Source organism: Hemiscyllium ocellatum, chromosome 23 (assembly GCF_020745735.1).
Source record: "Hemiscyllium ocellatum isolate sHemOce1 chromosome 23, sHemOce1.pat.X.cur, whole genome shotgun sequence".
Lineage (NCBI taxonomy): Eukaryota > Metazoa > Chordata > Chondrichthyes > Orectolobiformes > Hemiscylliidae > Hemiscyllium > Hemiscyllium ocellatum.
The window spans coordinates 35,483,372-35,498,472 of record NC_083423.1 but is presented as its reverse complement, the minus strand read 5'-3'; the positions used below and the strand labels follow the sequence as shown (position 1 = coordinate 35,498,472).

The 15,101-nt window shown below is 41.2% G+C and overlaps 1 protein-coding gene across 7 annotated transcripts in view; it reads left to right on the top strand.

Annotated features, from left to right (window-relative positions):
- The window catches only part of tafa5a (TAFA chemokine like family member 5a), a 475,664-nt gene that overhangs the window by 390,166 nt on the left and 70,397 nt on the right, over positions 1-15,101 (top strand). For 4 of the 7 annotated variants that reach the window (XM_060842856.1, XM_060842859.1, XM_060842858.1 and 1 more), the window contains exons 4-5: positions 1,962-2,060; positions 12,520-12,711. The exons of 2 other annotated variants lie outside the window; for them this stretch is intronic. In XM_060842856.1, coding sequence (XP_060698839.1) covers positions 1,962-2,060; positions 12,520-12,711 — 291 coding nt within the window. The remainder of the gene's footprint in view (positions 1-1,961; positions 2,061-12,519; positions 12,712-15,101) is intronic. One more of the 7 variants, XM_060842860.1, reaches the window with a different exon arrangement.

Sequence of the window (15,101 nt, the reverse complement as noted above, 5' to 3'; positions counted from 1 at the left end):
ACTATTGTGTTCCCAATGTCTTATTATCTATCTTGACAATGCCTGATTTCCACATCTCTCTAATCATTCATCAAGTGATAAGAAATGGAAATATGGGGATGAATTCTCCCAAACTCACATTGGGCAGTTGTGATTCAGTCAAGAAAATATGGCAAGATTTTCACCTTGGAGAAAGGAAGTCTGATTTTTCACTCAAGGTTTGAACGTCAAGATAGGAAGCTTAGTAGACAGCGAGAGGTCTGTTTCAATGCATTTATATCTCAATGGTACTTAACCTCACCTCATTTATATGTAGTTTCCTATTCCCCCATGTGCAGGAGAGAAATTAGATGATGAAAATTCACAATTTGGAAATCAGAGCAGTTACTTGGTGGATCCAGCTTGCTGCTTGTTCCTCCAGGCCTCCAGTTTGGATGGTTGGACAATCCCCAACATCTCAAGTTATGTTCCATGAGTAGCAACTGCCTGCACACTCTGTCTACAGAGATTGGCATCAGGCATGGACCTGCCTCCTTACATCCTCATGCCACATCTCCCAATCACTTAGAAAACAGTTTTTCAGTTCTATACAGCACTTTAGTGCACACCAGATCCTTTCACTGAAATGCAGCTGCCAAGCTATTTTGCAAGGAGTAGCAAGCACTCCTCTCATGGATTGGATCAGTGTGCATCTCAAGGCTTATTACTTGCCCTCTCAGGGTACTGTCATTCTGTGTCTACTTGAAATTTGTCCAGGTTTGAGGTGGTGGATGTTGGACACTCCATTGTCTGTCTTGGCTCTGTTTGCTTTCTGTGGTGTTTTGTTGTTTTCCTGAAATAAGAGAGAGATGGAGTGAAACAGAAGTGGCCGGCACAGCTGGTTCACGTGGAGGATAGATGGTGAGGTGTCCCAAATGAATGAGAAGGCTTTGCAGGGGACATGGAAGGATACCAGTCTGGGAGTGGGAGGATGGCAGGGTGTTGGTTTGGGTGAAAGTGATTTGGAAAAGATGCTGCATGTAACATGCCTTGGTGACGTTAGTGTGCAGTGTTAGTGAGCGAGGTAGCAGAGAGAGGATGGTTGAGTATTCCTTCAGACAGTGGACGCCATGATTGCCCAAGCAGCAATGTTGGGGCAGGTTGGCTGCGTCTGGTGCTGCACTGTCCTTTGAGGAAAGATGGTATTCCCCCTCTCCACACTCCACCCCCGATCTCCAGGCCCCTCTCAGTGAAGCAGAGTGCCAACCTCCCTCAATTGGCCATCTCTGGGAAAATTCTTTACTGCAACGTGTGCAGGGCAGTTTCTGGCTGACCAAGTGCCCAGCCTGATATTAAACATGGCAGCTGAGGCAGGAATCCCAGAATGTCACTCTGCCACTGCTGAGTGTACAATAATGTGAGGACAGTGTGGTAAAGACTTGCTGTATATATAATGAGGTAAACAACAGTGAACTATGTGAGAGAACCCACTTGGGCTCCCGGAGAGACACTTTCCAGGAAATGCCTCAAAATTGACTGCTGGTCATTTTTGATAAAATTCAGCCTTCAGTAAAATAGGTACTTGTACAGAATTGAAGCACGGGGTGGTAAGGCAAAGGTGGTGCTTGAGAATTAATTACTGAATTCTTCATCTCGGTTGCATTGCTGCAGCACGCACCAAGTGAAAGCTCTTTTGTTCTCCAGGGAAGGAAAAATCAAGGAGCATTGACTGTAAAATGTTTTCATGCAGCTTTCCCTTAGTTAGTTCTGTGTAGAATAGGGAGATTGCAGCCTATCTGCTTTTTTTTTGCAGTTGCTAAAGGCCAGAGGACATTATGAAACAGTAAAATTTGATAGTGAACTGTTAACCTAAAATTAAGGAAAAAAAGCTTTTGTGGAGAACGGAACTACGATATATTTATGCTCTAAGCAACTCGCATAAACCTGTAAATTTTCCTTGCCACTTCTTATGATGAGTAGATCAAATTCTGATTTGTTTTTAGACAAAATGGCCATATGACTCAAAAACCAGCTTCACAGAGCCCCCTAATGATCAGGGCCTGAACTACATGACGACAATCGATAAAACAAAAACAAAAAAGGTAATGCTGACATGACATTTCCAAATGTAATTGCTAATGAGGAAATGTAACTGATCAGTGAAATAAGAAGAGTTAAGATTTATAGAATAAAAATACAACCACCAAGACTTTTTGATAAAAGATAAATTATCCCTGTGATTTACCAAATAGTTCTAACATGTCCTTTGACCTGAGTATGCCTATTATACAACTGATTTCCATGTCTATATGGTTTAAATATTGAATTGAAGGGTTCAAAAGGTAATGGAGTGGAGGCATGGTTAAATAAGCATTTGCAGCCTCCTGTGAAACTCATTTTGCCTGGTACCTGGTACCTATATGCTTAAAGCCAAGGGTTGATAGAGTATCTGTTGCGTGTTACACCTTACAAATAGCTGGCACACTTGAAATATTTCTGTAGAACTGCAAACATCAAGATTAGCTAAAATATCCCATCATGGGAAGAAAATCAATTCATCAGAATCTACAATCTGATTTCCATTCTGTTCCCTTACAATTGACCAATCAAGAAGGTACAAAGAGAATTAATATACCACAAAGAGTGTTGTTCTGTCCACATCTTTTGAATGGCTGCCTTTGCTGCAGGCAAACCTCAATATGTACAAAGAGGCTACAATAAAAACGTAAGCTTTTAAACAATGTCATTGATTGGCAGGTAAATTATGGCTAAATCTCAGACACACTCCAGTAAAGCATATCCAGTACTTTTTTCCTCTTAACCCATCAGGAGCTTGGCAGTTGGTTAACCCAATTCCTGAAGTGTATTTTGTTGGTCAGGATCTTCTTTGCTTTTTATTAATTAATATGTACCTATGTCAAAATTATTAGCTATCAGTTTCTCTTTTTGAGCCTCCTGTGTTAGCCAGTATGTCAGACAAAGGTACCAGGCTCTGAATTTCCTTCTGAAATCATTTTATGTACCAGGGACAAGACAAGCTGTCAAACCGCCTCACTCTTATAAACAGACCTGCATCCAGGTTCTGCTAGAATGTCAAAAGCTCAAGTTCTGCTTTTTCAAGTTCTAGCAACTTGTCTCAACTTTGCCTGGATGAGGAGCCATCATAGATACTGCCAGGAGCCACACTCAGCCAAGGCAGCTCCACCTTTCTCGTGGTTGGCCCTACTGCAGACTGCTTTGAAAGCAGCTGAACCACAGGCATTCTGAAGCACTGTCAGATCTCAGCCTCCCAGGTCTGGCTATAGAGCCACAGAGTCATACATAATAGAAATAAGCCCTTCAGTCCAACTCGTGCATGACGACCAGATATCCCAGCATTTGCCAGCATTTCATCCATATCCCTCTCAACCTCCCTCTTTATATACTCATCCAGATGCCTTTTAAATGTTTTAATTGTATCCATCTTGACCATGTCATCTGGCAGCTCGTTCCATACATGCAGCACACTCTGCATGAAAAAGATACCCCTTGAGTCCTTTTCAAATCTTCCAACTCTTACCTTAAACCTCCACCCTCTAGTTTTGGACTCCCCCACTCCAGGGAAAAGACTCGGGCTATTCACTCTATCCATACCCTTCATGATTTTATAAACCTCTACAAAGTCATCCCTCAGCCTCTGACATTCCAGGGAAAATAGCCCCAGCCTATTCAGCCTCTCCCTAGAGCTCAAACCCTCTGGTCCCGCAATATCCTTGTCAATCTTTTCTGCACACTTGCAAGTTTTAACAATATATTTTCTATTAAGCAGTGACCAGAATTGTATGTAGTATTCTAAAAGTGGTCTTATACAGCCACAACATGACATCCCAACTCATATAACCAATGGCAACAAAGGCAAATATGCCAAATGCTTCTGTAGTGCAGTGACCAGAATGCTACAGTGTATCTTAGAACTGGTCTAATCAGTGTTTTATACAGTTCTAGCAAAAATCTCCCAGTTCTTATTTTATTCAGAAAGACATGGAATGTATGTTTTCTGTATGCATTCTTAATCCCTATACTACGTTTTTGCGATCTGTCAATATGTACTCCAAGGTCAATCTGTTCCTCTGCACTACTTTGACACAGTCAAGCTAATAGTTACTCAGGAAAGGTTACAGAATTAAAATCTTATTGTCACTCCTGGATAAATATTAAACTGAATGCCCATGCTGCATTCACAACATTCCCACCAATTACACCTGTCCTGAATCCAAACACACCTCTCACCTCCCCCCTCCACCCCTCCCCCTCCCACCCCACCACCGACTACTGATACCTCCGAAATGATTGCACTCCCATCATGGTCTCACTACCACCCCATATCCCCCTCCCCACTGAACACCAGTCTGAACCCCTGCACATGACATCTCTTGCTACCAGCCTGTCCCCCAGTCACTGATCTGGGCTCCTGAATTTGATACCCACAGTTGCTGGCCTGATCCTCGGGGAACTAGGAATCCCTGACCAATGACCTTATCCCCGCCCCTGGACCTAAGAACCTCTGCCCCTCTCCTGACAAGATCCTGAGTAACCTCACCCTCTCCAACCACACCTCATGATGCTAGGTCCGCTTCCAACTTCACCTCCTGCAAGGCCTGATACCCCTATCCCTGCTACTGCATCTGACCTACCCCACCACTCACCCAACCTCAAACTGCCGACCCCAACCATCGCAGTCAGAATACCTGCCTGCCATTCTAACCCCTTAACCCACTGCCACCCTAACACCACATTTAACTGACATAGTTGCCCTTTCTCAGCAGCTGTGGATGACTATGCTGCGATACAGTTAACTTTCAGGACACAGTTCACTGACTGCTACAAAATGGGTCTGAAACTCTGGTACAGTGAACAGAGGCAAATGTAGATATGTACCAACCCACCAAAAATAATAACCCCAGTGAATGGCTAAACCGAATACAGCACAAACATTACATTTTATGGAGGAGAACTAATCAGCTGTTTTCTCTAACAATAAGAAGTTTTCCTTAGAATTATGTTTCATATTGCGCTCATTCTGGGAGTTACATATATTTTAAAGTTGGTTCCTTCAATATAACTGACCATTCTGTTCACAAGTATTTTATGAAACTTTCCTCTGTTGCTTTTTTTCATTTGTACAACCCTTCAGGTTCAATCTAGCATCATTATTGTAGAATGCTCCAAACTTGAAAAATTATTCCAGAGTTTCCTGATCTCAATGTCAGTACATTCACAAAGCTAACACCTCCATCCTATGCAGAGGCAAAATACAGAGGAAGACTCAGATAGTTAGCAAATGTCTTCTTTGTATTAAACATTAACAGCAGCATTACTTCCTTGAGGCAGGAAAGGATGTATAATGCACTGCGGCCTTTTCAAGTTTCTAATATTAAAGCAAGGTATTTTTTAAAATAACAATGTATTGAAACCCTCTTCCCATTTAATGCAACAATTATTCTTCCTGTTAATGTAGAGTAGGAACTACGTCTGTGAGGATCTCATGCAGAAATTGAAAATGGAACAATAATGTCATGTGATTTTCTCTACAATGGTGTCAGCAAATGCAAGATGGATGACTGAAACAAAAAAAATAACGCTTATTGGAAAAGCTCAGCAGGCCTGCGTCTGGGGAGAGAAATCAGAGTTCACGTTTCAGGTCGAGCGACTCTTCCTCAGAACATTCTCTTGACACAAAATGCTAACTCTGATTTCTCTCCATAGATGCTGCCAGACATACTGAGCTTTTTCAGTAATCTCTATGTTTGTTTCTGATTTATGGCATCTGCAGTTCTTTTGTTTTATTTTATCAAGATAGATGACTGTTTTGTTTAAATCCAGGCAGAAGCACTCCCACCTGGCCTCTGAAAATGAAGAGCTACACCTACCTCCTTGTTGACTCCTTGTGTGGCAATGATGCAACAAAAGTTTTGTAACATTGGCAACCATCGGAGGATCCTGTTCCTCCGATCCCCCATCTGAACTAACAGTGACTTGTCCTGTCTAGCCAGATTCGATTGGAAATTCAGTACCTAACTTGGAGAACCCATTTTGAGGAATTTGACCCTTTTTTAAAAAAAAACTGAAAACCATTACTGTGCACTCACAATAAAACACTTCTGATCCATACTTTCAATTGCTGGGAGTCTTAAACAACACATGCTCTTCGATCCTGCGTGTTGTAATAACTTTGAGTTATGCAGGTGGCTAATACACTTTTGAACAGAATAAAACACATTATAAATGGATTTATTTTTAAACAGCTGAAACACATCTGTTACAATTTAATGTTATTGTAATTCCTGACATTCTCAGATCACTCATTATATACCCCTCTCGGTTGTAAGCTCAATATTTGAGCAGGTCAGTGCAATTTTGAATTTTAGGGATATAGACTCCATCTCTACACAAGAGGATTAACTTATTTATAAAACAACTCTAGTCCTAGTTTAGAAAACTCACAGCTGCTGTCTGCTGATAAGACTGTCATTGAATTTGAAACATTATTTTGCTGATCATGGTGAAAAACCATCATGATTTGTCCTGAGCGAAATTCTCTACCTCATATACTTAAGGCTCCCCCTCAATGGAATCCTAGCTCAGCATGACGTTGAACTATATTTTTTTCAGTGCGTTTGCCTCTGTGCCCCATCCTCTGGTTAGGGCTCTCCCCTGCATGTAGTAGCCTTTAGCAATCCCCAGGCCTGGTTTTAAATCATTGTCGATAACCTCCAGCCTTCTCACAGCACATTTCCAGGCAAGTACAGGGAGTGCAGCATGTGCCCTTTTACTTCCTTCCTACCTCTGTCTAAGGACCTAAAAATCCCTGCTGGGTCAAACAATGATTTGCTAGTACTCTTCAATATAGTAGTTTGTACATGATCACTGCTCGCAATCTGCTTTACTCTGGCAGGAGGAAACACAAATTAGATGACTGCTTTGCAGAAAGCCTCAGTGCCTATCATTTGTCATTTTAATTTCCACCTTACTCCCTCTCTGATCTTTCTGTTGTCAACATCCCACTGTGTTTCAGTGAAGCTCAAGGCAAACTTAAAGCATACCTTTAGCACATTCCAGAATTGACGTTGAGTTCACCAATTTCTCATCATAACCTCTGACTCAATTTTGGTTGCTTTGTTTATTGCTGGTTTTAGTTTAACTTTTGTCTGTCTCCTCTGTTTTTACGTGGCAGTTCTTCATGCTTCTACTATTGATACTTCCTCTAGGCAAACCTTTTATTTCCTTCTCTTGTGACCATAAGGTAATTAAAGAAAATATGTTTCCAACGCCTGACATAACAAAGACTAAGGGACAGAGACAGAGATAATGGGCAAGACATGCATTAGGATGTGAGACAGAACGTTTATATTCAGCAAGTGGTAATGAGCTGGAAGCTTCTGACTGTGAAGGTGGTGGTAGCAAAAATGATCAATGATTTCAAAAGCAATTGGAAGGGTGCTTGAGGGAAATAATTTGCGGGGCTATTGAGTTAGAGTAGAGAAGCTGACTAAATAATTTACAGTGACATCAACTTGATATGCTGAGTGTTTTTTTTGTATTAAAATGACTCAATGATTCTGTAACTTTGGAAGACCCTTGAAAAACGTTGTAAAAAGGAAAATGTTCACCGATTCACAGAATTTTTACAATGCTGAAGGAAGTTGTTTGACCCATTTTCAAAACTCCCTCTAATCTCTCTGTGGTGAGAGGGGTTCCAGGGTCAGTGTGTGTGGCAGTGACATCTGAAATCTCTCGATTTTGAAAACTTCTATCAAATCTCCTGGCCTTCTCTCCAAGCAGGATAGTCCCAACTACTTCTTCTTCATAACTGAAGTTTCTCATCCCTGAAATCATTCTTTCAAACCACTCTGCACTCTCTCCAAGAGTTAACATCCTTCGTGAAGTGTGTACACAGTTTTCCACTGTTCCTTCCATCTCTCCTGCCACATTGAATGACTAATGCACATATGTATCCAGGTTTTGCTGCTGATCACATTTTATTATATTCTGTGTCTCCAATACTCTTTCTGCGCATGTTAAACCAATTTATCCATGTACTTTAGAACTTCCATACTGTCCTCAGCAATGTTCACAATGGTTCCAAGTTTTGTATTGTCTGCATACTTTGAAATTGTCTCCTGTGCTGGGACTAAATCCTCTGTATCTGCAAAATCATGAATCTCAAGTTTGCCTATCTGCACCAAAAGTAAGTAACAACAAAATTCAATATCTACAGCAAAAATCATGTGTCTTGCATTTTAAAAAATTATCTTAACCGGTTTTCATCGAGCTCCACATTTGCACATTTCACCATTCACAGAGTTCTCAGGAATGGAACCCTCACAGATGTGGAAGAATGACAGTATGCCTAAAATGTATGACTGTATGTCTTAGGAGAGGTGATGGCCTAGTGATATTATCATTGGACTATGAATCCAGTGACCCAGGTAACGTCTGGAGATCCAAGTTCAAATCTTGCCATGGCAATAAATATCTGGAATTAAGAGACTGTAAATCAATTGTCAGGAAAAATCCATCTGGTTCACTAATGTCCTTTAAGGGGAAAGAAACTGCCATCATTACCTGGTCCAGCCGACATGTGACTCCAGACCCACAACAATGTGGTTAGCTCTTAACTGTCCTCTGGGATGGGCAATAGATGCTGTCCTGGCCTGTGATGCCTTATCCTGTGAATGAATAAAACAGAATTCAAGGGTGCCAGTACTGCCCCATGGGAAAATCCATTATAAACCTTCCTCCAGACTGAAAAATACCCATATCCACTACTTTCCATTTCCTATCGCCCAGACAGTTTTGTATCCTCATTGTTACTATCCCTTTTATTCCATGAGCTTTAACTTTGTTCACAAGTCTGTTTTGCAGCACTGTATCAAATCCCTTGTGGAAGTCTGTCGACACCATATTAATAGCATTCCCCTCTTCAACTTTCTCTGTTTCCACTTTTAAAAACTTCTGGAAAAGAAGTAATTAGGTATGGTTTTCCCTTCAGAAATTCAGACTGTTCTCCTTAATTAGCTCACATTTGTTCATGTGAGAATTAAATTTATTCCAAATTATTGTTCTAGAAGATTTAAGCAGATGTTTGTACCTCTTTGAAATTTCCTTCCAATTTTTTTCCTCTTATGTTCCTTATCTCCAACTGAATCAATTCTGTCTTTGAATGCTCTTGGACTTTCTCTCTCTTTCTAGCATAGCAATGCTTTCCTTAACTAACAGTTCACCATCTTTGTTTTCTTCCCTTCCTGAACATTTTGCATCTGTGAATTTTTGACACTCAATCTTGCTCTTCCTTGAGCCGTCATCGTTATCATAGTTCTACATGGCAATATACACCTCTAACTAACCACTCGTATTTGCTATATACTATATACTCACTTAAATCCACTGTACCTTGATTTAGAAATTTTTAATTTCTCCCCTATTCCAAGTTCAACTTTGACAAAGGGTCAGTTAGACTCGAAACATCAGCTCTTTTCTCTCCTTACAGATGCTGCCAAACCTACTGAGATTTTCCAGCATTTTCCCTTTTGGTTTCGGATTCCAGCATCTGCAGTAATTTGCTTCTATTAAATGAGTGTGTCTGCTCTAATGCTACCTAATCTCTCGCAGTTCATGCTGGATAATGATAGAAAGAAGGTCATTGATGAAGCAGCTAAAGATGGTTGGGCCTAGGACAGTGTCAAAGGGATTTTAAAGAATCCTGAACTCTGACTCCTAAAGTTAACATGCATGTTCAGTCAGCATTTAGAAAGGAAAATGCAATGTTAGTATTCATTCAAGAGTAAGGATGTACTGCTGAGGCTGTAAAAGGCTCTGGTCCGATCATATTTGGAATATTGTGAGCAGTTTTGGGCCCTGTATTTAAGGAATGAACCTCCACCCTTGGAGGAGTTCATAAGAATGATCTTGGCTTGTCATATAAGAAACGGTTGTGGACCCTGAGTCTGTACTCAGTGGAGTTCTGAAGGCTGAGTGAGGATCCGATTGAAACTTATAAAATACTCAGAGGCCTAGATAGAGTGGATATGGAGAACAGAGGAGAGAGTGGGACTCAAGGGCAGAGCCTCACAGTGAAAGGACAACCCTTTCCAACTGAGATGGGATGGAATTTCATCAGTGAGATGTTAGTGAACCTATGGAACTCATTGCAGCAGAAGGCTGCAGAGGCCAAGTCATTGAATGTCTTTAAGAAAGAGACAGGTTTTTGATTAGTATGGGGGCCAAGGGTTTGGGGAGAATGGGGTTGAGAAACAGATCAGTCATGGTTGAATGGTGGAGCATTCTCAATGGGCTGAATGGCCTAATTCTGCTCCTGGATCTTCCAGTCTTATGGTCCTGTAAAGGTGTCCCGGAGTGAGATGACTGACCTCCAACAACCACAACCACCTTTCTATGTACTACTTATAACTCCAAACAGTGGAGACATTTTCCTGAGTCTAATTTTGCTAGGACCACTTGATGTTAAGCTTGATTGAATACAGGCATGATGTCACTCTCACTTCACCTCTGGAATTCAACTCTTTTGTCCATGTTTGAACCAAGGCAGTATTGAGCTGAGTGGCCCTGGCAGAAACCAAACTGGCTGTCACTGAGCAGGTTATTACTAAGCAGACGCTGCCTGATAGCACTGTTAATGACTCTGTCGCTCACTTCACTAACTTGGAACCCAATTGAATCAACTGAATGGCTAATTAGAGACCACATCCATTAAAGCAAATAAAGTGTGAGGTTTTTTCCACGGATATAGCTGAAAAATAGAGCTGTTTCAGCTGAGTTCAATTCCCACCTGTTCTGAATATAGTTAAAAGTACTAATTAGTTAAAAGTATCTGGAACTGAAAAATAGTGACTTTTATCTAAACACATCTTAAAACTTGGTTGGATTATCCTTGGCATTTTGACTGCCATTTGTGTTAGGAAAGCAGAAGCACTGGGAAATATGCAAATCAGGATGATCTGTAAGGTTCACCTATGAAGAAAAAATTTCAGCAGTGGTCCAGGAAATCATGGCTTACTCTACAATAGAACCATGGTGCCATTACAACAGCACAAACTTTCAGGAACATCCAGGCAATAATTTTGTAAAGAATGTCAAAATCAAATTTAAAACAAAAATCTTTCTCTATGTGAGAAAGGAATCTGTAATCCATAAGTTAGTATCACAGCCAGTTTATTTCCCATAACCTGTTCTTTATCAGTAGATTATGGTGAATTATTTTATTTGTTATTACCTGGGGTCTCCTTGGAAGAACTGATAGCAGAACATTTTGGAGTTTATGTTATAGTGGAAGTTTGTGTATCTTTTTCAGTCCTGCTCTTTGCTAAAGCAAACTAGAACAAATCTCACTGGCTTGCTTAATATCACTAACTTCAAACACAGATTCATCCTTTTCTCAAGAAGTGGAAATAACTTTTATCTTCACCTCTCCCCACCCCAAACAAACCAGAGAGACCATCTATTTTCATAAATTTACCTCAATTTCTCATCTTTTTAAGAGAAAATTTCATATTGACCTCCAGTTACCAATTGATATATTCAGGAAAATGGTCTTTCCTCATTCCTCTCAAAAACACTCCTCCAAGCTACACATAATAGATGACAAGGATGAGACTTTGCCCATTTGTCAGGAAAGCATGGACAAGCTGGATTTCATTTGAAAAGAGTAAGCAGAGGAGTAACCAGGGTCTTTAAAATTATGAAAGGTTTTGAATGAATAGGTGGAGAGAGAAAATGCTTTTACTGAGGGACAATAGATAAACTAAAGGTTGTCAATGTAAAAGAATCACCAAGAAATAAAGTAGAGATCACTGAGGAATCTTTTCACAACTTAGCAGCAGTCAGAATGTGAATTCGCTACTAAAGAGAGTAGTTGAGTTGAATAAGATGTAGTTAAGGAGAATGTGTAGGCTTGATATGGGGGAAAGGAGGTGGATGGGAGTATGATGCTATTGGGCTAAGAGAAGAAGAATGGCAAGAGGCTCAATTGCTGCTCAAACACTTCTGTGGTCTGTCTTGGGAGATCAGAGTAAGTGTTCTTCAGCACAATTAAAATGGAGGCTTGCTTAGATCTCTAAAGTTTGAGGTTCTTAAACGTTGTCTTCCTCAATAATAAGCCTCCCAGAGAGTCGTGGAAGCCACCTGAAGGATTAAGGTTTTCAATTCTGTGAGATCTTCTTAAATTTACAAAGGGTCATTTGATATACATAAATAGATGTTGAATGACTCCAGTTCCTTGTTTCAAGTTGAAGATTTTCCGGTTGATTATGTAGACTTGTGTTTCTAGTTTTATGGAAAAGATCACTCACTCAATGCTTGATTTTCATATGGAAGTTTAATCTTCATTTCTAATCCTTGAGTCAATTACTTGATTGGGACACCTCTCCATTGATTTACCTGAGATTTACCTGTGCCTTGCACAGTTCCAATGTAACTCCAGATTAAATGTGCAAAGTAAAGTCCACCATTGGCAAAATGCACTGCATTGTATTTGACTGTGGAATTTTCTCTTCCCTATTCTAGCCATCTTGTGTCCGACATGAATCTGAATGCCAATTTATGGACACGTTTCTTAGGGTCCGTGCTCACACAGAGCTGATTGAGTTGGCTCAACAACGTTTCACATTGGATCCTTACAGTCAACAAAGAAAGAACTTAATCCCATCATCAATACAATCCCACATCCCCAAGGAGAAAACACAATCTGACAATCAGGTGAATTTCTCTATTTTTCTCAGCATATTTCAATCTTGTGACTGCCTTACTAGAAGCACTTTGAGAAATGTCAAAGTGAAAAAAACATTCATGATCACAGATGGACTAATTATTGTTGTAAGTTCAGATATAAAACCGATGATAGTAATTTTATTTGTATTCTGTGTGGGCGTTAGTGGATGAGTTGGGACAAGATTAGAAATCACTCTCTAACCTACTTGTTTCATTACCTTATCCATCCCAACCATATTCATATTGTTGAAAACTTGCATTGATTCTTCGTATTCCCTGTTGTGTTTGGCTGTGTTCAATATTTCAGGAACATGATGTCACTGCACAGCAAACTCAATATGCTGCTGGCTTTCTGCCAGAAAAGTGACATCCCCTGGTATCCAGAGAAAAACATGGGAAGAGTGGGGACTGTGTGGGAAAAGAAGTGTGTGAAGTATATAAGAGAAGAAATGGTAACATTTTGTCAGGTTGCTCACAGCCAGGGGATTTCAAATATAGGCAACAAAAATGAAGCCTTTGCTGTTCGTCTTTCTTTTTAATGATGTGATCTTTTAACAAGAAGAGAGCAACACTTCACTTAGGAATTTAAAACAACATTTCTTTCAGATCAATACTACGCTCATGGTAGAGGTGTCTATCAGAATAAGCACAGCAGCTGTAGAAGGATTTCTCGATACCGTTTCACAGGGAGTTTGCACAGTTGGCAGGGCAGGGCTGAACTGGAGTATTTTTTTCCAGATGCAAATGAACCAAATCACATTTGTCTTGAATGATGCCAGTGTTAATCCAGTTCTTTTAACATACATTGCTTGATTAATCTTTTCTTTATAATATTAGGTATTATAACTCTGCATTTATAGTGATTGAAAATAAATAAGTTTATTCTGAAGCTTTATGTCTTGGTAATAATCTATTTTGGAAGTGTGAGCAGTGAACTTTAATGTATCTACTTTAAAAAACACCTCTCTGGAACCCCCCCCCCGCCCCCCCTTATAAAAGTCAACAATGCAGAAGGTGGAGAGATTTTGCATTCTATCAGTGGCATCCTTGTGGTTTAGTATCTGACTTTTCCTTATTATAGCATTGCCCTCCTCATCAGTCAATGAATAACATAGGAAAGACCAGCTAATAGATAGAGTCAAGATTAGAGTGGTGCTGGAAAAGCACAGCAGGTCAAGCAGCATCTGAGGAGCAGGAAAATCGACTTTTCAGGCAAAAGCCCTTCATCAGGAATGAGGCAGGGAGCCTCCGGGGTGGAGAGATAAATGGGACAGGGGTGGGGGTGGGACTGCAGAGAAGGTAGCCAAGAGTACAATAGGTGGATGGAGGTGGAGATGAAGGTGATAGGTCAGAGAGGAGGTGGAGCAGATAGATGGGAAGGAAGATTGGTTAGGTAGGACAGGTCATGAGGATGGTGCTGAGCTGGCAGGTTGGAACTTTGGCAAGGCGGAGGAGGGGAAATGAGGAAACTGTTGAAATCCACATTGATGCCCTGGGGTTTAAGTGTTCCTATGCGGAAGATGAGGCATTCTTCCTTCAGGTATCGGGTGGTGAGGGAGTGGCAGTGGAGGATGTTCTCGGCAGAGAGGGAGGGGGAATTGAAATGTTCGGCCATGGGGCGGTGGGGTTGATTGGTGCCAGTATCCTGGAGATGTTCCCTAAAGCACACTGCGAGAAGGCATCCAGTCTCCCCAATGTAAAGGAGACCATATCGGAAGCAACTGATACAATAACTGATATTGGTGGATATTGAAGTTTGGTGGATGTGGAAGACTCCTTTGGGGCCTTGGATGGAGGTGAGGGCCATTGTGAGGGCACAGGTTTTGCAATTCCTGAGGTGGCAGGGGAAGGTGCCAGGAGTGGAGGGTGGGTTGTTGTAGTCACAGAGGGAACGGTCTTTGCGGAAAGTGGAAAGGGGTGGGGAGGGAAGTACATCCCTGGTGGTGGGGTCCGTTTGGAGGTGGTGGAAATTTTGGCAGATGATGTGGTTTATGTGGAGGTTAGTAAGGTGGAAAGTGAGGATCGGTGGGGGTTCTGTCTTTGTTGCGGTTGGAAGGGTGGGGTTTAAGGGCAGAAGTGCAGGACGTGGCTGAGATGCATTGGAGGGCATCTTTAACCAAGTGGGAAGGGAAATTACAGTCTTTAAAGAAGGAGGCCATCTGGTGCGTTATGTGGTGGAACTGGTCCTCCTGGGAGCAAATACGGTGGAGGTGGAGGAATTGGGAATACTGGATAGCATTTTTGCAGGAGGTAGGGTGGGAAGAGGTATAATCCAGGTAGCTGTGGGAGTCGGAGGGTTTGTAAAAAATGTCTGTGTTAAGTCAGTCGTCATTGATGGAGATGGAGAGGTCCAGGAAGGGGATAGCCCTTGCAAGTTA